Source organism: Leuciscus leuciscus, assembly GCF_965113295.1.
Source record: "Leuciscus leuciscus genome assembly, chromosome: 5".
Classification (NCBI taxonomy): domain Eukaryota; kingdom Metazoa; phylum Chordata; class Actinopteri; order Cypriniformes; family Leuciscidae; genus Leuciscus; species Leuciscus leuciscus.
Window position 1 is genome coordinate 12,640,564 of NC_138729.1, and position 22,206 is coordinate 12,662,769.

Here is a 22,206-nt window from a genome sequence, read left to right on the forward strand (position 1 = left end):
TATCGTAGTGATTACTAAATTCTAAAACACTCACTGTAAACCCAAATAAGTTGGCATAACTCAAAAAAGTTGAGGTTATTAGTTACATAAAACATTTTAAGTTAAGAAATGCAAAGTTTCAGTGCTAATTCATACATTTTACTTAAAATGATCATGTAATCTCATATAAATTATTTTTTGTAGTGGAAACTTGGCTAGCTTTAACTAGCTAATACAGTAAATGCTACCTTGCTAAATGGTAACACAATGCTTTGATAGAATCAGCATGGCATAGCAATTGCTGAACGAGTATGGCAATATAGAACAGTTAACGTATATCTGTTCTCAACCCAAGCTTATGCTCCACTCATCACCATGAAAAACACATAAAAAAACACATAACAGAAACTCTTCTAAATTATAAATTAGCATAGCAGAACTGTGCACACTAAATCTCTCACTTAACATTAATCTTGCACAAAAACATTATACAACACTTAATTTTAGCATTTACTCTCCCTTTCGCGTGCTGGGAAATAGAAATCCAAGCCCAATTTAAGTTTGTCTAATTTAAAAGAAACATGTACACAAAACTCAAAACAATGAAACATTTCAGTTTGCTTAAAATGTGTCAGTTTTGTGAAATCAAACGAAAGTTCTAAATACTCATAAAAGTTCAACTGATTGAACTAATTTGTTTAATTTAAGTTTGCTTTACTCAAACCAAACAATTATTGTGAGCATTAGGGTTTACATTGTATAATGCTATCCCAGTGACTACTAAATGCAAAAAAAAAAACTTTTAAAAAACTGCTGAACTTACAGAGAACACACTTATTACATCCCTCTTCACATGACATGCAGTCATCATATTCTGGGTCTTCCACCTCCCCTAAAACACACACACAAACGAATTAACTGCATTGATTGAAGTCTGTCCTGAAAGTGAAAAATAAGCCCAAAGCCTAGCACTAAAAATATTTAAAGGAATATTTCACCCGAAATGAATATATAATTTCCATTGTATAAAAAAAGAGCAGCTTGGACATTGTGCTAATTCTATCAGGACCACTATCGTCAAATACGAAAGACAATTAGTATACAGTTAGGATTGGCGTAATGGTTTTGTTCTGGGCAAGAACTCCCTGCGCATCCATGCAGCCTAGTATGGATAAGAGCAGGTAAACAGAATAGAACCAACATGAATGTATTGCAGATATCATTAATTCAAGATTTTAAAGTACAACATAATTAAAAAATGTATTCTGATTCAAGGGGAATCAGAATGCCAAATCCTGACTGACAATAGGAGGAGCTGGGGATGGAGGAGGGTAATTAGCTCCTGAGAAACGTGATAGCTGCTGATAATACTGAAGGAGCTTATATATGTATACAGTGATAGATATGGGATGTGGATCAGCTGAGAGTCAGCTGATGTGAGCTTGACTAACGTGACCTGCCAGAACTGACGCTATGCTTGATATTTCTCTTTTTTTGTGTGTTAAAAAACAAACAAACAAACAAAAAAAACTGTACAATAATCCTTACCTTCACCACAGCCCGGTTTATTACAGAGACCATCACTGAGGTAGAAGGAGTCGTCACACCTGATGCAGTGTGTGGCTGAGGAGCAGAGTTTGCAGTGTGAAGGACATGGCTCACATGCCTTCAACTTTGTGTGGAAATGAGCCGGAGGACACGCATCCAAACACTCGCCATTATACAGGTGCCGGTCCATCCCAAACTTATCTACAGTACACATAATACAAGCACATACACAAATTTATACACACAGGGACACATACTGTAAATAGAGACATAAAAAAAAAAGAATTGGTCATAAATATTTTCACGTTTGTGCATTTGCAGCAAATACTGCAGGTCATTCTGTCACTGAAAACATCATAAACTTGCCAGTCTCTCACCACCTGTCAAAAAACAGTGAGACCATCATGATGCTGTTTCTCCTATTTTCATTTTGGTGGCTTAAAGCCAGGAATGAAATTGAGGAGATTCGATCATGATAGAATTTTTTTTTTTTTTCTTCCAAGCTAAAGATAAATTATCAGCTAAGGTAAAGATTTTTTTATAAGATTTGAAACAGTCACACTGGACCATTAAAGGGATACTCCACTTTAAAATGAAAATTCTGTCATCATATACTCACCCTCATGTTGTTTCAAACCTGTATGAATTTCTTTCTTCTGCTGAACAGAAAGGAAGATATTTAGAAGAATGTCAGTAACCAGACAGTTTCTGGTCCCATTGACTTCCATAGTATATATTTTTTCCTACTATGGAAGTCAATGGGACCAGAAACTGTCTGGTAACTGACATTCTTCTAAATATCTTCCTTTCTGTTCAGCAGAAGAAAGAAATTCATACAGGTTTGAAACAACATGAGGGTGAGTATATGATGACAGAATTTTCATTTTAAAGTGGAGTATCCCTTTAAACCAATTGTATCTCTTTGATTTAATTTACTTAAGTCTGAACAGCAAATGTCAGACTGTATTATGAAGCCCATTTTTTACTCACATTTGGTGCTTGGCAAGTTTTAATTTTGTAGCTCTTAGAAATAAGATGAATTGGTTTCTGTCAGTTGCACAATTTAGTTGAGTTATTGGAACAGCAGAAATTTGGACTAAGGATGAGAAATGAACCTGTATCACAGCTGGTACAGTTAGCAGGACCAGCATCAAGGCACTGGGCACAGGTGTGGTCACAGAGGTGGCACTGTCCATTGGATGGGTATTTCCCATTTGAGCAGCTGACCACACAACGTCCCTCATCCAGCCATCTACAAGAGCAGTACAGAGGAAATGTACATTATTAGAAAATGACTTTTGTTTGTACTGGTACCTGACTGAATGACCAACTGTTTCTCTCTATTCTCGTCTCCTGTGACCCAGCAAATCACTTTTCACAATTCACTTTTATATATTGTGAATATCTCCTGTACAATAACAACATATATTCCTTCTTTACTTTGCCAAGATATTAAAAACTTCTCCAATAAATAAATAAATGTTTGTAACAATTACGATTTGTAATGTTTTTAAAGAAGTCTCTTATGCTCACCAATGGCACATTTATTTGATGAAAAATACAGTAAAAACTGTAATATTATAAAATATTGTTGCAATTTAAAATAACTATTTTATGTTTGAATACATTTTAAAAATATATTTTATTCCTGTGGTGGAAAAAGCTAGATTTTCAGCAGCCATTAATCCAGTCTTCAATGTCACTGTCACTGGCAGGTGGCTGTAATTAAGCACACGATGAACGAGATACTCAAGCAGACTTTTAATATAATACTCAACACACCAAACAGGAGAAAATCTAAGAGAATGTACAACCACTTAACAATCAATGTAACACATGGGAAAACTGGGTCAGCCAAACAGAAACTGAACATAACCCTAACAGTCACAAGATCCTTGAAAAAAAATATTCTGATATGCCGATTTTAAAAAGCCTGGCCAACAGCATCCCATGCTTGGGACCAGCAATGGAGTCTTTTCAGCAGGTAAATAACTGTTGAAAAACGATTTCTTACTGTGTGTTGGAGCAGCTGAGACAGTCCTCACTCTTTGGACCTTTACATTTATGACAGGACACATCACATGACTGACACTCTCCACTCTCATCCTGATATTCCCCTTTAAACACAAAAATAAATTCATTGCAATTATATCTGATAGTGTTAAAACAACTTTACAGTACTTTGCATCAACAGGTTGCATACTCTGGTTGAAAGAACCAGAACTTACCATCACCACAGTTGTGGCTGAGAACACACACGCCATCCTGAAGTGTGTGTCCATCTACACACTCACTGCAGTTTCCTTTACCCGGCCCGACACAGGCCAGACAGCTCACATCACACCTGCACATATACACACAGAATCAAACTAGTGTTAAGAGATGATGATAAATGTTGAAGAGATGAGAGGTTGTAGCACACACACACCTCTCACAGGTGCTCTGAGTGTCTGTGCTGTCAGAGTTCGGTTGTACAGCGTAGAAACCTTGTCTGCAGGAGGACACACATCTCCAGTTCTCCATCAGGTAGCCTTCAGCACAGCGATTACATAACTCTAGACCTGCAGCTGTACAAAGACATGAAAACAAACTCACATCAGTTAAAAACACAAAATGTCCATGTCAAAAGTTCCTGTACAGGATTGCTGTTGGAATTTGATCACAATCTTGGATATTATAAAATAATAATAAATTCTAAACACAAGAATTTCCACAGATTTTTTATAAATTTTTTACCCTTGTTTGATTATAATAGTATTAGAGTGTAATAGTTCAAATAAATCATTTCAAGAAAAAAAAATCTTATGATGCCCTACAGTTCCACAATTACAAGATGCTAAAGGAATGCTGATTGCTAATAGAATTTACAGTATATCATAATTTTGAACTAATCCTGAATGATAATCCTTTAAGAAACCATCAACATACTATAAACTAAAATTCAGTTTAAAAATGATTTGAATTGAACTTTTATTTTATTTTTAAGGATTCTTGTTTGATCCCACTGGTTCAAGATTATGACAGAATTCAGTTGTTACGTCACATGCTACTGTTCTAAACATTCAGATGCTCAGATGCAAACGGTGCTAATATACAGTGCACTCACAGTGTGTTGTAGTACTACCGGAAAATGAATCTAACCTTAATCTCCTGAAATCTCAGTTGGCTAGACAGTGATTCATATTCTCTGAATCGTTAAAATATTGGTGTCCAGGGCACCATGAGCCCTGAGACTGTAAACCATGTTTTTTTAATACTTAAAGTGTTAAAATGTGTGCTTTAAATATAGTGCTCATAAACGGCTTTTGCATATGTCACAACTAACAAGACTTTCTGAACATTTAACATCTCCGAACAAAGAAATGAAACATTTCATTTCATTAACGTCATCACATCATGTACTCCTTATTGGATCATTACTTAATGTTCATTTAAATAGTTAAAAATGTCACTACCATTTTAAAAGAAAATTAATTATATATGTTTAACATATCTCAGACCTCCAGGGGTCAAATCTGTGGCTTTAGGATATTCTAATGCTAAGGTATATTATTCATAATCATCATAACAGTCCTATCGGGCACTATGTTAGATTTTTGTGCGTTATGTTGAATTCCTTGATGAAAATTCCTATTAGGATCCTTTACAACTGATTTGGATTAAGAATCCTAAAGTACATGTGGGAATTGGTTCTCAACTAGGGGGCCTTAGCAAACTTCAAAGGGGGCAGCAAGATGACTTAAAAGTATTAAAAATAAGGCAAAACAACTATTTTCTTTGAAGATCCAGGGTTCCCACTGTCTGTTTACTAAATGTAAACATTACTCCCCATTACTAAATGTAATTTATAGAGTGATCATAGAGTAAAATAAGTTTTGAAAACAAAACTAGAGCTACAGTAGGAAGTCTTTGAATATTGTTGTGGACAATCGGTTCGACTTGAGCATGTTGTTCTTAATTAATTCGTTGGGATGTCATTGATGATGTGTTGTACTTCTGTGCATTGTACCAGCACATGTAGCCAGAGGAGGACAGTAACGAAGTACATTTACTTGAGTACTGTACTTAAGTACACTTTTTGAGTATCTGTACTTTAGTATTATTTTACTGGAAACTTGTTACTTTAACTTCACTACATCTGAAAGACAAATATTGTACTTTTTACTCCACTACATTTCTGTCAAGGTCCTTGAGTAGAAAGTATTTATGTTAGTCAGGGGCCAGGGCTTGATTTTTTTTCTTCTCTAAAACGTGATTGGATTTTTGCGGCTGACAGACAGCCTATCAGTAATCACTCTTGTCTGGTCATGTGTCGTGAAGTTCGGTGATTAGTACGATTTCTCTCTACTAGTGATCTGTGAGAGACAGTATCGTTGTGACAACTAATGTTTTTAAAGTTTTGTTTTCATGGCAAATAAGTATTTCTGTTGTGCTGTTTGTTAAAGCAGTATTGCTGTTGGGCAGTTACACAGCTATGGTTGTGTAGCTGTTTTTTTCTCTCTTTCTGACCAGTCTGTATTTACAGACCACTTGTTTCAAATGTGCATGAATGGATACACAGTGTAGATGTGTACTTTTTTTTGTGGGGGTGGTAGGAGTGTTAAATAGATAAAATTAATCAATTTTATCAAACTTTTTAATCAATTCAGTTGTTTAATTTCTATAGGTTTTGTAACATTCTAAAAGCTCTTAATTCCACAGATACTAAAAACTGGTCAGTGTACTCACTAGGTTGCTTCAGAGGCATGAGGTACTATAACAATGCAACAATAATAAAACAATGCATTGACATTTACTTTTTACTTTTGATACTCAAGTATTTTTTAAAACAAGTACTTCTGTACTTTCATTCAAGTAAAAATTGGTCTTTACAACTTTTACTTGTAATGGAGTAATATTTGACCAGTAGTATCTGTACTTTCACACAAGTAAGGAAGTTGTGTACTTTGTCCACCTCTGCATGTAGCACAGGCTGGGTGGCAGGGCTCACATGAGTCCTCCGGCTTACTGTAGTAATGGCCCACCTCACAACTCTTCTGGCATCTGTTGCCCACAAGACTGAAAGGGCCGAAGAGAGAAACAGTCAACTTTCATTACAGCGAACTGACATTGCCTCATGAAATATCAGTAGGTTCAAACATTTAATAAAAATATATTACCTTGTGCCCTCAGAACACTCTGTGCAAATGGAGGCTGAGGTGCATTTCATACAGTTCTCAATATTACACTTCCTACACACGTTTTCCTCTGCATCGAAAAAAACATTCATGAACACAGAATAAGTCAAAAGGTGTGTCCTAACCAGGCACGTCACAGAAAATCTCATATATATATATATCCCTGCCACAGAACAACAATTTTGGGTACCACAAAAAACATTTCAGTCAGCAGTTCTTAAAATAACCTTTTTCTTAGTGTGTGAAGAACATTTTTATAATCTAAAGAACCTCTAAAGTTTCCATAGATGTTAAAGCTTCTTCATGGAACCATAGATGCCAATAAGCCACACTGAAAAATCCAGCCAGGACGAAGTCCATGTTGGTCCAGGCTGGTTAATGCTGGTTATAGTTGGCATAGTGCTGTCTAGTTGGTGGACCAGCATGCTGTTCTCAATCAAAACTGAGCTGGTGTAGCTGGTCCACCACCAGCTGGTCTTCCCATGGACATCCCAACCTGGTCCCAGCATGCAAAACACGCATTGACCAGCAATGCTGGATTTTTCAGCAGAAAGAACCATTATTTTTTATTTAAAGTCCCCCTGTGGTGAAAATCAAGCTTTTAATGTTGGTTATATGTCTATGTGGTGTTTTTAATACGGTTTAAGACAAACCATGTGCAAATTCATAAGTCAACACCATTGCTGAGTCACTTCTCTTTAAAATTGCGGTTTGAAATCGCTGGTGTTTCTGACGTCACCTTGTTTGGTAACAAGGTTACCTTGTAAGCAAACACGTCAACGTGTGATCGTCAATCTCAAGTGGATCTCTGGTGTGACTGAGTGGAGGTGGGGCTAATTTGCATATTTATAGAACCATGTATACTATATGAAGCAAGGGTGTAGAGTTACATTCAAGCTATTTTAAGGCATGAAGATTTTGTATTTATTGTTTCAAGGAAAAAAGTTTAAATGTGACCCTGGACCACTAAACCAGTCACATGGGTACATTTTTTGAAATTGAGATGCATGCATCAGTTGAAAGCTGAATAAATAAGCTTTCCATTGACGTATTTTTTGTTATGATAGGACAATAATTGGCCGAGATACAACTATTGGAAAATCTGGAATCTGAGGGCGAAACATTGAGATAATCGCCTTTAAAGTTGTCCCTTATGTTTGCGATTGTGCTGCATTCACTCACAAAAATAAATGTTTTATATATTTACGGTAGGAAATTTACTAAATATCTTCATGGAACATGATCTTTACTTATCCTGATTTTTGGCAAAAAAGGAAAATCAATAATTTTGACCCATATTTGACTGGCTATTGCCACAAATATACCCGTGTGACAAGTAACTGGTTTTGTGATCCAGGGTCACAAATATGTAATTTTGGTGAGCAAAGATGAGTTTTAAGGTATACAATTATTGACTACAGGGGACTTTAAGAGTAATGTGTAATGTACTTGGTTTCTTTTTTTAAACAAGTAACCCACTTGCTTTTCAGTCTTATTGACATGGTGGCATCACTCTTACCGTGGTGAAGGTAGTAGCCATCCTCACAGCTGGTCACACAGTTGTTCTTTTCCTCATTCAGATAGTATCCAGACCTACATGCTGTGCACTGATCACTGCGGCTGCCTAAACACGACTTACAGAAGGAGTAACACTTCTTACACCTGTTCTTATCCCCCCAGTACCCGCCTGGACACTCAGACACACAGAACCTGAAAAATGAGTTAATGTAGCATCAGTAAACTTTTTATGAAGAAGGAAAGGACCGAAGAGAAAAGTAAAAATTCCTGACCGTGTGTTATTTTTGAACTTTAGGAAAAAGTGCAAGCAGGAAACACATTGGTGGGGTCCAGATCCTTCACAGCCATCCTCACTACATTCTGGGTCACAAGGGCCTTATATAGAGCAGAGGGATAAAGCAAAGTATTCACAAATAATTATATTTACAATGGCCCCAAAAGTGGGCAGTTAAGCCCACTTAAAAATACATAAATGCTCTTAAATGGGTTAAAGGGGGAACTGATGGGGGTTCGTGAGTTGATGAAAAGCTAATAATTAATTAAATTGAATGTAACATTCAAATAAATGGTGTGATTTGATTAAGCATAGACCACAGTCAGTTGCGCTTTGTGTTTCAAAGTGAAGTGTGACATAATCTGTGTTCATTTACACGCTTGCAGATTATAATAGCATGTTTTCGAGCAGCTCAGTCCACAGTAATTGCTGCTTCTCACGTACTCCATCTCTGCAAGAGTTGTGAATTTAGTGTGCTTTTGGGAATGCAATGAGCGCTAGGTTTACTTTTTTTACAATATATTCACATGATTTCATGGAGACATACATTTACAGCTTTTCACCAATATTCCGCCAAAACAAAAGTTGTAACTTGTTGCATTAGTTGGTTGTAAAAAGTGAACCCATGTGTGAACACCCTTAAAAGTAACTTTTTTTTTTCATCAGCAGTAAAGCATTTTTTGTGTCTGGATGTCTCAGCACAGCAGTATAAATATTGCTACTGTAGAGACAGAAGTAGAAGTAGCACAGAAAACTGTGAACATGTGAATGCATTGTTAAATTTCAGAGGGTAATTTAAGTAAACATTTTACATTTAAGGGGTTGAGCTGACAAAAAGGTTTGGGAATTCCAGCATTAGACAATAAAACATCAAACCCTATTTTAAAGAAAAACAGCTAAATCACTTTTCAAACAAACCCCAAAAGTTTGCTAGGTTTTAAATAATAGAACAATATACTCGTTTGGACACTTACTTGGACACTTTTTGTCAAATGTTAGTGTAACATGTCCATGTGTAATGAACTTTAGGGAGAACTGACTTGCATCACCTGATATGTCTCATGCTACCGAACTTTCTTAAAATAAACTTTCATATAATGTATTTTTTATTTATAATATATAAAGTCGTTTGGCCAGCGTGCTTTTAAAGAATTGGGTAAATCACCATTGTACTCCTCCCTGGTGTCATCTTCAGAAGGCAGCTGGGCAGAGCGGGGCTGTTCATGTCTCATGTATGGGTGTGTGGATGTTCCATAAAGCACCAGGGACCATTCTACCAGTTTCCCTAATATAAACAATAGAGAAGGAAAAATAATTTACATTCTATTATAGTTGTAGTTTACATTTTGTACATATACCACAGTTAAGTTTAAAGTATATGTTAAGGTGGTATGGCACCTTGGAGTCGGCTGTTTCTGCGTGGAGATGGGGTGTCTCTGATGTCCAGGATCCAGTCTCCTGCTGGTTTTTCACCCCAGCAGTGAGTCGTCATGAATTCCCACTTAAGGAAGCCCTCACTGGAGTGGTCATTTGGTCTGACAGGAAATAACCATAGAATGATTAAAACAATCACTCAGATAATCCTAAAGAATTAGTGGGAAAAGGTAAAGATTTATAGCTATTTTAGATAGTATTTTATAAGCAGATTCATTAAGTTAAAATAAAACACACGTTAAGCCAGACATGAAATAATAGTCTGATTTTCTTTAAATGGAACAGTTTATTCATTCTTTAAACCAAATAAAAAAAAAATTGCATATATATATATATATATATATATATATTATTTTTTATTTTTTTTATTTTTTTTGAGAATCGATACATCAGGCTTTTATGGATCACAATCATATAATAAGCTGTATGAGAATATGTAGATCATACTCGATAAAGAGGGAAAAAACACAGTTTTATTCAGAGGACCAAACTGAGCAAAAATGTGGAATTTGGTGCAGTTGCTCATATTTATAAAGAAGACTACTTATATAAACTGCATATAAATGTCAGTTTTTACTCTATATCTCCCAATGATATGTCTAGACAATATTTAAATATTTAGGCTAGACAATATCTAGGGCATATAATTCAATTCAATATAATGATAATTGAGAGATGTAAAATAAACGTTCCTCAAAAGCCTGATGTTTCATATTTGAAACTCAAATTTATCATAATTTTTCTAAAATTCTATGTTGCTTTAGTCCAGTAAGTGTTCATGTTGAAATATTGCTAACAATTTAACATTTATTTTTAGGTTTAAATTATATAAATCAGTAATGATTTTAGAGCATATAGAACAATGGCATAGTTTATACTTTTTAGCTATAAAAGGCTTTTAAGTGTAATTCTATCAATCCGACAACAGAAGCCATGTAGAAGATTGTGTACAACAGGTTTTAATAATACTGATTATTTAGAAGCCTCAGAAATGTATGCATCAAATATGATTCAATTAGGTTTAATAGGATTAATCATGTATTTCAATAAATCATACAGTTATTATGTTCATTTCAGTCCATCTGAGCTGGCTCAGTATAGTTGTACCTGTTAGAGAGAAGCTGAGATCTGGTTCCAGAGGGTGATGTCAGTGTGATTGACAGTTCTCCCCGATGAGGATGTGTGATTGTGACACGTACAATAACGTGCTCCAGATAGACCACCCGCTGCAGACGCTGAGCAGAGCAGCCTGAGGACTTGAACACTGACCTCAACACCCTCTCTGGACTTATGATCCTGAGATAAATACAGAGAATCTGAGTGAATCTTCAGTCAATAAGACTAACAAAAATAATTATGTATTCTTTAAAGTATATAGGAGTACAATGTAAATACCATTGGTAGAAGAATATGGTAATCATTTAATACCGTGCCAGTATATACAGTGGTGGCCAAACTTATTAGAACACTTGGCATATTTAAGAGGTTTCAATTGTTATTTTCCAAGAGGACAATGACCCTAAACATTCTTCTAACTATTGCCGGAACTACCTGCGATGGAAGGAATCTGCTGGAACAGTGAAAATGATGGACTGGACCCGTCAAAGTCTGGACCAAAACACCATCGAGCAAATTTGGGGCGAGTTGGAAAATAAACTGGACAGATCTATTGTACTTTCAAAGGAAAGCCTCTGGCTTCAGTTGCAGAAGGCATGGGATAACATTAGTGTTGAAGTTCTCAGGAAATATATTGACACTATGCCAGAGAGATGTGCTGCTGTAATTGCTGCAAAAGGTGGACATACAAAATACTAAAGTTAAAAGTGGATAAAAACAGTACGACTCACTTCATCTGATATTTGTTGTGCTCAGAGCAACCATCTGCATGTTTCATGAACATTATGAAATTAAATCATGTTTTGGAGGCAAACAAATGTTCTGTCACGTGTTCTAATAATTTCGGCCACCGTCACTGCAGCATGGTACCACCACAGTTATAGTAAATACAGTTTTGTATAGAAAGTACATTAGTATGAATATAGGAACGCTACAGCAGTTTGGAATCATCAGTGAGAAAGTACAAGGATTTCGATCAAACAGTTACCTTCCATTCTGGACTATGTTTTGCTCACATATGTGTTGAGGGGGCACCTGCTTCCAGGTCTCTGCTTCCTTCACCATGGCTTCAGCATCCATCAAGCCAAACCCATAAAGGTGACTAACTGCAAAAGAGCCAGTGATGATACAGTTCATTACATACTGCTATTGAGAGCACATTTCATTTCCTTTGCAACTATTAAAAGGTTAGTTCAGACAAAAATTCTATCATTTACTCATCCCCATGTTGTTCGTTCATCTTCGAAACACAATTGAGAGATTTCTGTCCCTCCATTGTCAGTCCACGCAACTACCAATTAGACTATTAAAAAAATTAATAAAGAGATCATTAAACTACACTGTTAGACTTTTCTGTAATTTCTACAGTTATTTACTTTAAATCCCCCAGTATTATACTGCTATTTCTCTTTACAGTAAATAACTGTGATTCCAATTGCATCATGGGAATTTTCTGTGACGTCTAACACCACATACAGAGACTTACTGTATTTTTTAAATTTGCTGTATACTACTGTATTTGACGTAACTGCCTCTCTGGCTGGCACCATTCCACCGTGCTTTTTATTTCCTAATTTTTGCCTTACACCACGTGTCTACAACGCTATAATAGCCAGAGGCTGTATATTGGACACATTGAAGCGACCGGACCTTTAAATGCAAACCTGTTTATCCCTTGTAAGAACTAGTGCGAGCGCTTGGACTCGTATCGGACTACGTCTGAAATATAACGGCCGCGGCGCATCACTATACTGTCTGGGATTTGTCGTGTCGCGTCAGACAGACATCCAGTGTAGGTAATGGGGTCTGTCTTTTGTTGGATCGCGACGTTCGTGTCTGGCCCGGGGAAGAGACGGAATTCACTTCACCGAGAGAGAGATCAGCAAGCAAGGTAAAAAAAACCAAAAACCAAAAAACCATTCTGTGTATGTTGACAGGATTGTGCCCAGTTTGTTATAACGTATGTTATAACGTTAACGTTAGCCTAACGTTACTCGTCGTCAACATGGCGGTAACGAACTTTACCATGGTAAACTGAGCTAACGTTTCATTTTACACACTTTGTTAGATTATTGAATTGTCGAGTTAAAATATGCCAACGAGCAACGCGTTTACATTAACAATAAATGTGAATAAACTAATGTGAAATTCTGTTTATATCCTAATGTTGGCCTACTGATGAGAACCTTTATAGTTTTAGCATTAGTTTGCAAACTATACCATATTATAGTTGTTTTTTTTTAATGGAATTTAATATTTACTTCCATTTTTGTGTTTAAAGGCAACTGCAACAAAGCGCCAATTCGCGCCAGTGACTTAGCAAGATTCCAGAGGTAGGCCAGCCCATTTGTGATATATTTTGAGATAAGTTTGCTGAAATGATTAGCATACACTATGTGAAAATTGCTTTTGAGCCACTGGTGCAGACTAGGTAGCTAACAATATCTTATAAAATCTCTATAAAATTGGCTAACTTTATATCAAATAAGTGACCTTTGCATTATGTCTAACTTTATTACACAGCAAATGAACCAATCAGAAGATGGACCATTGTCTTTGTTCAGTCTCACCAGATTAAATGTATCCAGGTAAGCACTGCAGTAAAACTCTCACTAATTCATTCAGACCAAATCTAGCATTCTAAACAACTTAAGTTTATATTTTTGCATTATTTTTATATTTTATTAGCCAGCGACTCTACCATTGCAGTTCCACCTGACTAGGAAGGTCCTAATATCAGCGCACAGGTGGGTTAACTACTGTAGGAAGGAGAACGATCATCACACAGTGATTTCTTGCATGTATCTTACTGTGTATTTGTCTCAAACAGGTACTCCTTCACTGCAGACAAGCTGAAATGGGCTAAAATCATCTATTTCAGTCGTTCAACTTCTTTCTATGCATCTCAGCATTTTTGGACAGAATTTAGGATTTGTAAGTATTAAAATTTAATCTGGCATAATTTAATTTATATCTTTTGTATGCTATTTATTGACAAAAGCTGTTTACAAATATATATTCTTAAGTTTTTGTGAAAATAATAATAAAAATTAACAAAAAAGGAGGTTAAAAATAATGTGACACTAATATTCTCTCTCTCTCTCTCTCTCTCTCTCTCTCTCTCTATCTCTCTCTCTCTCTCTCTCTCTCTCTCTCTCTCTCTCTCTCTCTCTCTCTCTCTCTCTCTCATATAGTTTTGGAACCGGGATCTCCTCTGAAGGACTGAGTACATTTGTGTTTGTGGGCACGCATGCAGACCAGGGAACACTCTGATGTTGTCAATCAAGTTCTGAACAGGAACCAATCTTTGGAGAAGTTCATTTATTCACAAAGGTGGACAAAAACATTGTGTTGGCTTTTTAAAGATTATTTTGATGATGACTTTTACTCCTATGCTGTAGAAAAGATGGAGTAGACAGTCAGACATTGATAATAATAATAAATGTTTCTTGAGCATCAAAGAGACTTCTTTCAAAAACATTACGCCACTTAAATACTTCTTTTGGCCACCAGTGTACATGAATCCAACACATTTTTGGAAATAAGTGAAATTATTTTTAAGGTGGGGTTATGTGTTATGTATTGTGAAAAGAACTGTGTTTTGTCCTGTTTTGGTCATTTCCTTTTTGAATGCTTAATGTATTTATATTCTGCAGTTTTATGAATGTAATGGTTGATATTTCATTATAATACTTGTATAAGCTAAACAACCAATGACTCTACATTCATTTAGTCAAATGCTAATGTTTTGTTTATGATTTTATGTATGTTTTCAAAAATGTTTGCAGTGAAGGACAGCACATAATGTGTTAATTTAACACGTTTACACATCTTTGTGCTAACCTCTCTGACATATTTACTTTGTTAAAATCATTAACACAATGAATGAGTTAAAATTAACACAAAAAATGTTGTCTCTAAACTTACCCATTAATGTGTAAAAATTTCACACATCATTTCCAGCATTGGCATGTTTATTTTGTGATATATATGAAATGTTTTAAATAAAAAAATTGTATTTTGTGATAACTTTGTCTAATTGGTTTGTATGAAAGTAGTACTTATGTAGGATAAAAATAAAATTAATCATATATCAAAATTATCAAATCTAATTTATATTTAGTACAAATAAAAATAATTACAGTAGTGTACTGATTAGCTTAGTTTTTACAGTAATGCACTGTACTGATTAGCTTTGTTTTTACAGTAATGCACTGTATTACACAAAACTGAAATACGGTTTGGTACTGTAACTCTTAATTACAGTAACTTACTGGCAACAGTGTTGCCAGTAAGTTACTGTAAAAAACCCTTGAAAAGTCTAACAGTGTAATTCCTATGAATTGAGAGGTTTAGTCCCAATTTTCTGAAGAGACACGATCACTTTATGTGATGAACAGATTGAATTTAGGCTTTTATTCATCAACGCACACATCAGATATGGAAGCTCAAGCATGATTGTTTGACGTGCGAGAACCAATAGAGTTCATTCTCTTGTGTTTGAGCTTCCGCAAGAAACAATGAGAACAAATAATTGTTCTTGTGTGTCAAGCATGTGTGGTTGAATTTTTATTTATGTTCGGTGATCAATGTTTATATGTGAATAAAAGCGTAAATTCAATCTGTTCATCGTATAAAGCGATCGTGTCTCTTCAGAAAATTTGGACTAAACCACTCAATTCATGTGGATTAGTTCTCAATCTCTTTATGAACTTTTTGAATCGACAAAGTGGTAGTTGCGTGGACTGTCAATGGAGGGACAGAAAGCTCTTCAAAATATCTTCATTTCAAAGATGAACGAAAGTCTTATGGGTTTGAAACGATATGAGGGTGAGTAATTGATGAGTAATTTTTGGACGAATTAACCCTTTATTACTGCTTCTCAACTCACTACTAAAAGTATGTGAGCATACTTAATGTATGCTGTGGAGTCTCTGCTGATGGATGCTGTAACTACACCATACAGATCTAAAAGTATCTGTCTCCATTGAAGGCCATTCAAAAATACACATCTTTGCAAGCAACCAACTGTAATATTTCATGTCATAGCTCAGGATATGGTTTGAGACTGTCATAAGTCTATCATTGTTGTCATGAAGTTATTTTTAGTTCTGAGTATGCAGTAAAATCATTTAATTGAACCAGTACTTGAACATACTTAAAAATGGTCGGCCATAAAAAAAATCAATATCGTTCAATCACTATTTGTGGGCATGATATCTTGTTTTTGTTATGTGTGGGTTTCCGTAAATCCACTTATCAGTAAACGTGTGCTGGTACAGTTTTTAAATTGGTTTTTAAGCTAAATTGAATAGATGTTGAATAATATATAATAAGTGATTTTTAATATACAAGCTTATTTTAGTCTACCATCATATCCAGCTCCATTGCTCTGCCAGTCTGAGGCGCTCAGGTGACCACGACGTGACGTTTTCACTATGATGTGCTGAACATCCCTCCAGGTTAGAGCTGGACTGAGGACGAAGAACAAAGAAATGAGTTTATTCATCACATGCTTAAAAGGGATGGCAGTAAATAATTTGTCCTACAGACATGATTGGCTCAATAAAACCTGTGGAACTGAAAGCCCATGAGCAGTAATTACAGAATTCAGCTCTGAACCAATTGAAAGAGTCAAAGTGTCTGAAATGAGGTGATCCAAGATAAGTGTTTTACCCTCGCGATTTGACAGAACCTCAGGTTTGAAAACGCTACACTTGATTTTACCACAAAGTGCTTGCCAGATATAACAGAAAGATGACTACATCTAACAGACAGAGCACAAATAAACTAGACTTGACTGCTTACTTTGCCTCCAACGTGAGGGCGATGATTCCTGCAGCCATGGGGGCCGATGCTGAAGTGCCAGAGTGCTCATCAGTGCAACGCTGCCTCAGATCTGTTGTCACCTGAAATCACACATATATACGGGTCCAGTGAGGAAAAACAACCAATTTCCCACATAGCAAACAAACACTGATTGAGTAACTCACAACGCCCAGGCTGTGGCTGTCTCCACTGCTGTAGGTGGTGGACAGAGTAGACGAGCACTCCTCCAGGTACCACGGCTTTTGTCCATTCTGAGTGGTGCTGCCTACTGAGATGGTGTAAATGCTGTTGGTGTAACCGTCACATGAGCAGTGATCTTGACTCTGCCCACCATTTCCTGATGCCCACACAAAAATGGAGCCACGGCCCTTTCTGCCCTGAGAAGCAAAGAGGAATCGTGAAAAATAAATGTACTAAAATGTATTTGAAATGCATTTATATTATGCTAAGTATACTACAATACATTTACATATGTATGTACTTAATTTAAATAGCCTGCAATTGTACTTTCGGTATACTAAATTGATTTACATAAAGTCTGTTAAATTGGAACAACTAATTTTGTACTTAATGCTAATAGTTATCCAGAAATAGTGCCGAGGTCAAACTAAACTAGATATACTTAAGTATATTTGATTGTGCTAAAATGGAACTATTGCTAGTATACTTTAGGTACACTTTAAATATCTTGCATCAGACTGATATTATAGTGATCACACTGTCCTTACTATTAGTGATATTAAAACACATTTTAGGCTTTAAAAAAAAAAATGTATTAGTAAGTCTCAAGCGATATATCAGTAAATTTGATAATGGATTTTTACTGTATGGATTTTTACTGCTTATTTTTTATCTATTTATTTTTTCAGTTATTTTGCTTGCAACATTTAAACGAATTATTCACCTAAAAGAATACAAGGACATGAGGAAAAATAATAACAGGAGACCTTCTTTTGAATGCTGGGTGTCAACCCTTGTACACTGATTATTATTTTTATTATTAAAATTTTTTACTATAAACAAAAACAATTTTGAAAGACCTTAATGTTTACTGTTGTCTTTTTAAAATTTGATTCACATTTTCTGATATGTACTAAAAAAAGAAAAGAAAATAATACACCAGAAAAAAATTAATAAAATAAAAAATTAAACCTACAATCATTTCTATACAGTCAACAAAGTTAGCCAGTAGGCTATGTGTTCATCAGCACATCAACACTCTGGTTTAAACAAAATTGCTCATTTATGGTGGAGCGTTATTTACTTTTAGTTAAACTGAGCAAAACAGGTTAAAACTAGAAAGCATGATTTTCCATTAGACCAATCTAAAAGTGCACTTTAAAGTTACTATCATACTATTTCTGCAGTATCCAGTATGTTTACTGTGCATATGTAGTAGCATGCTGTATAGAATTCCCGGATTACCTACTCCATCCCACTGCATGGGATACTGATGACGTTTCATCTTCGTGAAGAGTGTGGCATGAGTGAAGCATGGAATAATTATAAATGTAGCTTAACACTTTTATAACTACACGTTACTGTAAAGTACAAACTAGCTGTGTTTCCGAAAACACTATCGTTACATAAATTGCACTTTAATCTCTACGGTACTTTTCCGATCAAGTCAAATCAAGTCACCTTTATTTATATAACACTTTATACAGTGCAGATTTCAAAGCAGCTTTATAGTGATAACAGGAAAATAATGATCCAGTGATGCAAACAAGCTTCCACAGAGCTCTAGTCTAACAAGAAAAAAAGTGTCATTGTTCAGCTGAAGTCTATTTAGTGTTGATTCAGATCTGTTCAATAACTGTGTAAAGTTCATCACTTAGGAAATAAGTTCAGTTTGGCTATAAAGCATAATTTTTGACTGCTTCTATTGCTCTCTTCATTTGTAAGTCGGTTTGGATAAACGTACCCAGATGACCTACTCTGGCGAGATTCTGAAGTGTGCATTGGATGGACACTTTACTATCCCATGAGGACACAGGAGAGGATTTGTGAATGGCAGTGAAGTGAAGCTACTGGTAACATGATAATGACATGTCACATCTAGATAACATTCATACAACACACACATTAATACTAGAACATACTTTTTTAGTGGTTGTGAAATAATTACTTGTTCAAAATAAGTAGCCTACCTACTCAAGACAGTATGCGATTTTAGATGCATCCATATTCTTCTTTGCCTATGCTACTCCCACACCACACTCTATTTACGGATATGACGGGACACGCACACTGACATATATGTAGCCTATACAATTTCCTGGGAAAATCAACCAGCTAGGTCCAAAATATTGTATACTTAGAAAAGGCTTACCATACTGAATAAGAGTTAAGACAAAAACACGTTTTGGATAAAAGGGTTGATGAATTATTGAAATTTTGTTAATTTTGAACCAAAAAATGGCATGGTCGTTTCACTTTTTCAGGTTGAATTAATTAGAGGTCACAATTTATTAATTAGTTCGCTAATTTTTGTTGAACTGTGGCCAAATTGTACTAATTCATCACCTCGTTTTAATTCAGTTAAATGGCCACTATTTAAAAAAATAAGGGGAAAAAATTGTAAAAATGTTCTAAAAAGAGAGAACTAATTGTATGCTTAAAGCACATGTCAAACTCCCCTCCTGGAGGGCCACTGTCATGCAGAGTGTAGCTACAACCAGCTCCAAAACAACTGCCTTGAAGTTTATAGTAATCCTGAAGACCTTGTTTGTTCATGTGTGTTTAGGGTTGGAGTCGGAGATAACTCTGCCGGACAATGCACTTCCTTTGACACCCCTGGCTCAAACCATCAAATTCATCCACTCTGCAATCCACATCCCCAATCCTATAAGATCGCTACAAATCACACTGTATCTAAACTTGGGTACATGTATGTAGACTGTACGATGATGATCTTTGGTCACAAGACCGTGTCAATGAACCTCTCTCACTGTACGTCGTTAGGAGCCTACACACAGAAATCACCACGATTGGTCATCTTTCATCTGGGACAGCCCAAAATTGTACAATGTGTACCAGAGATTAGTACAACTCATAATTATCAAAACATTGTTCCTCCACAAATAACTTGCAGTTTTATCAAAATTAAATGTGTGAGGACCAAAAGTTACATTGTGTAGTTTTAAGTGCAACAATGAAGTAATAGGTCATAGAAGGTCTAGTATTAGTCTTTGGGCCTTGTAGAGTCTGTATTGAACAAATACTTTTCCTACTTTCGTATTATAGCTTCTTTAGCTTTTGTGTATGGTAAAATTAAGTTGTAAAAAGCTAAATAAATAAATAATTAATATTATTAGTATTATTATAATGACATACAACGACATCAAAAACCTTTTGCCAATCTTTTAGTTTAGTAACAAAGTAGCCTACAGTATTTTTAGTCCCAAAAAAAAAAAGTACATAACCACACAAACACACACTAACTTTGCGCATGCCACTCTCCAGAGCGAGCCGGGCAAGAGGGCCGGGGCCATCTACTGTTCTGCCATCATCATCTGGACCCCAGCTGGAGCTGTAGATATCAATATACTGCTGCCTCAGACTCAGTGACTGGGCTTCCACCATATCAGTCATATCGCCATCCAACATACGCACACCTACAGGAGGAGATTCGACAGCTCCATAGATATCAAGAACATAAGTTTTGAACTCCACACTTCATTCTGTAAATGTTCATTGTTGTATAATACATGCAAACATAAAAATACATTTCTGATAACTTACCACCAATTTTTGCATTGTAGGCAACTCCGACAATGCAGAGAGAATTGTTTGCAGAGGCAGCCACCACACCAGCACATCTTGTTCCATGTCTTTAGTGAAATCACAAAGAAATGGAAAACCCTGTATTTGTATGGAGCATTGTATTTTAAAATGTATTTAAAATCAGCATATACGGAGACTGAGGGAAGTGAGACTGCACTGGGTCACAGTGGAAATGGACTGACTTGTTTTCATTGGTGGCATCATAACGTGGTGTTGGATCAGGATCATTGCCGTTAACATCATAGCTGGCTCGTGCATCCTTATACATATATAATAACACATTAATAACATCATGGCAGGTCAGGCAAAGAAGAGAAAAAGAGGATCTAAATGCAGCCTTCTTTTTATCTACCCAAACTAACAAAGATGATCACTAGAAAATAGGCACACAGGAGAAAAAAAACAACAAAAAAACAGAATCATAGAAACGAACTAGCAAATGTACCAAGGTAACAAAGGAAACAGAAACTAAATACAGAAAAAAAAAAGAAAAAAAAAAGAGTAACAGGAACAAAAACAGCATACTGACAACATATGAATAAGGCTTTGCATATCTCACTCATAATTTTGAACCATCAAAATTACTGATAGACCAATATATTGGTCTTGACAATTAATCAGACAGTATTTGAGATTATGGATATTGACCAGTGAACAACTTCCACTTGACTGATTACTAGAAAATAAACCACCAGGTTTGTCAATGGATAGTGTACATTTTCTGTTTTCCATTTATTGTTAATGTAAGTATAATATTATTATTAACATATAATACAGTATATCAGAATTGTATCAGCCATCTCTATAATTACACTTTTGACCCTTTCCTTACACCTTAACCTACCTTTAAACCTAAACATACCAAGAAACCTCTAACCTTAACCGTATCCTACCTCAATAGCAGCAAAAGTGTTTTGCAATACAGAATTAACATAATAAGTACACTGTTGCTAACTTTTCTTTCTTTTTGTTCTTTCTTTTTTTTACATACGTAAGTACGTTGTAGTTAAAGGCAGCTAATTAAAGTGAGACCAATTTATTTGTTTAAGATAATGTTAAGATGTCAAAGCACTTACATAGTTTTGTTTAAGATCTGGATGCTGTCTTTCTATACCATCATCCAGTATGGAGACAACAACCCCTTTCCCAGTGTAGCCCCTGCGCCAGGCGGCCTGGATGTTCATGTCAGTCAAGCAGTTGTGATCACAGTGCTATAGAACAGTAGGGAAATATAACTCGTTTTAGTATGTATCAGTATGCCTCAGGTTATCACTACATTCCCTTAAATTGTGAAAAAGAAGTGTACGTAATTGTACTGAATGTGCACTTGTATTGTACTTCAAATCTTAAAAGTATAGACCAACTTTTAAAAAAAGAAAAACTATATAGAAAAAAAGAATTATACAGAGTACACTTTCATGACATCTTTCAATCGACATACTTAACTTTTAGAAAGTACACTTTGTAATAATGCCTATTTAAACGTTTTACTTTAAAGTACATTTTAAAGTAATATGTTTCAATAATCTGTTGTCATGTATTAAA

The 22,206-nt window shown here is 35.5% G+C and overlaps 1 protein-coding gene and 1 long non-coding RNA gene across 3 annotated transcripts in view; one reads left to right on the plus strand and one right to left on the minus strand.

The window, feature by feature from the left end:
- The window catches only part of pcsk5a (proprotein convertase subtilisin/kexin type 5a), a 49,271-nt gene that overhangs the window by 20,299 nt on the left and 6,766 nt on the right, over positions 1–22,206 (minus strand). Inside the window, exons 4-24 of the mRNA XM_082171548.1 lie at positions 21,738–21,872; positions 20,844–20,920; positions 20,620–20,708; positions 20,320–20,492; positions 17,040–17,252; positions 16,855–16,955; positions 16,417–16,520; positions 12,035–12,152; positions 11,038–11,226; positions 9,895–10,031; positions 9,662–9,781; positions 8,495–8,597; positions 8,224–8,414; positions 6,687–6,774; positions 6,482–6,585; positions 3,956–4,094; positions 3,756–3,871; positions 3,542–3,644; positions 2,643–2,779; positions 1,528–1,728; positions 803–871 (exon numbers count right to left, since the gene is read on the minus strand). Coding sequence (XP_082027674.1) covers positions 803–871; positions 1,528–1,728; positions 2,643–2,779; positions 3,542–3,644; positions 3,756–3,871; positions 3,956–4,094; positions 6,482–6,585; positions 6,687–6,774; positions 8,224–8,414; positions 8,495–8,597; positions 9,662–9,781; positions 9,895–10,031; positions 11,038–11,226; positions 12,035–12,152; positions 16,417–16,520; positions 16,855–16,955; positions 17,040–17,252; positions 20,320–20,492; positions 20,620–20,708; positions 20,844–20,920; positions 21,738–21,872 — 2,707 coding nt within the window. The remainder of the gene's footprint in view (positions 1–802; positions 872–1,527; positions 1,729–2,642; positions 2,780–3,541; positions 3,645–3,755; positions 3,872–3,955; positions 4,095–6,481; positions 6,586–6,686; positions 6,775–8,223; positions 8,415–8,494; positions 8,598–9,661; positions 9,782–9,894; positions 10,032–11,037; positions 11,227–12,034; positions 12,153–16,416; positions 16,521–16,854; positions 16,956–17,039; positions 17,253–20,319; positions 20,493–20,619; positions 20,709–20,843; positions 20,921–21,737; positions 21,873–22,206) is intronic.
- Positions 13,021–14,631, plus strand: LOC309499982. 2 transcript variants are annotated; one of them, XR_014206410.1, is made up of 4 exons: positions 13,021–13,379; positions 13,570–13,793; positions 13,877–13,980; positions 14,241–14,631. It is a non-coding gene; the product is annotated as an uncharacterized lncRNA (long non-coding RNA). The 2 variants fall into 2 exon arrangements; XR_014206409.1 differs by having other exon boundaries at positions 13,570–13,980.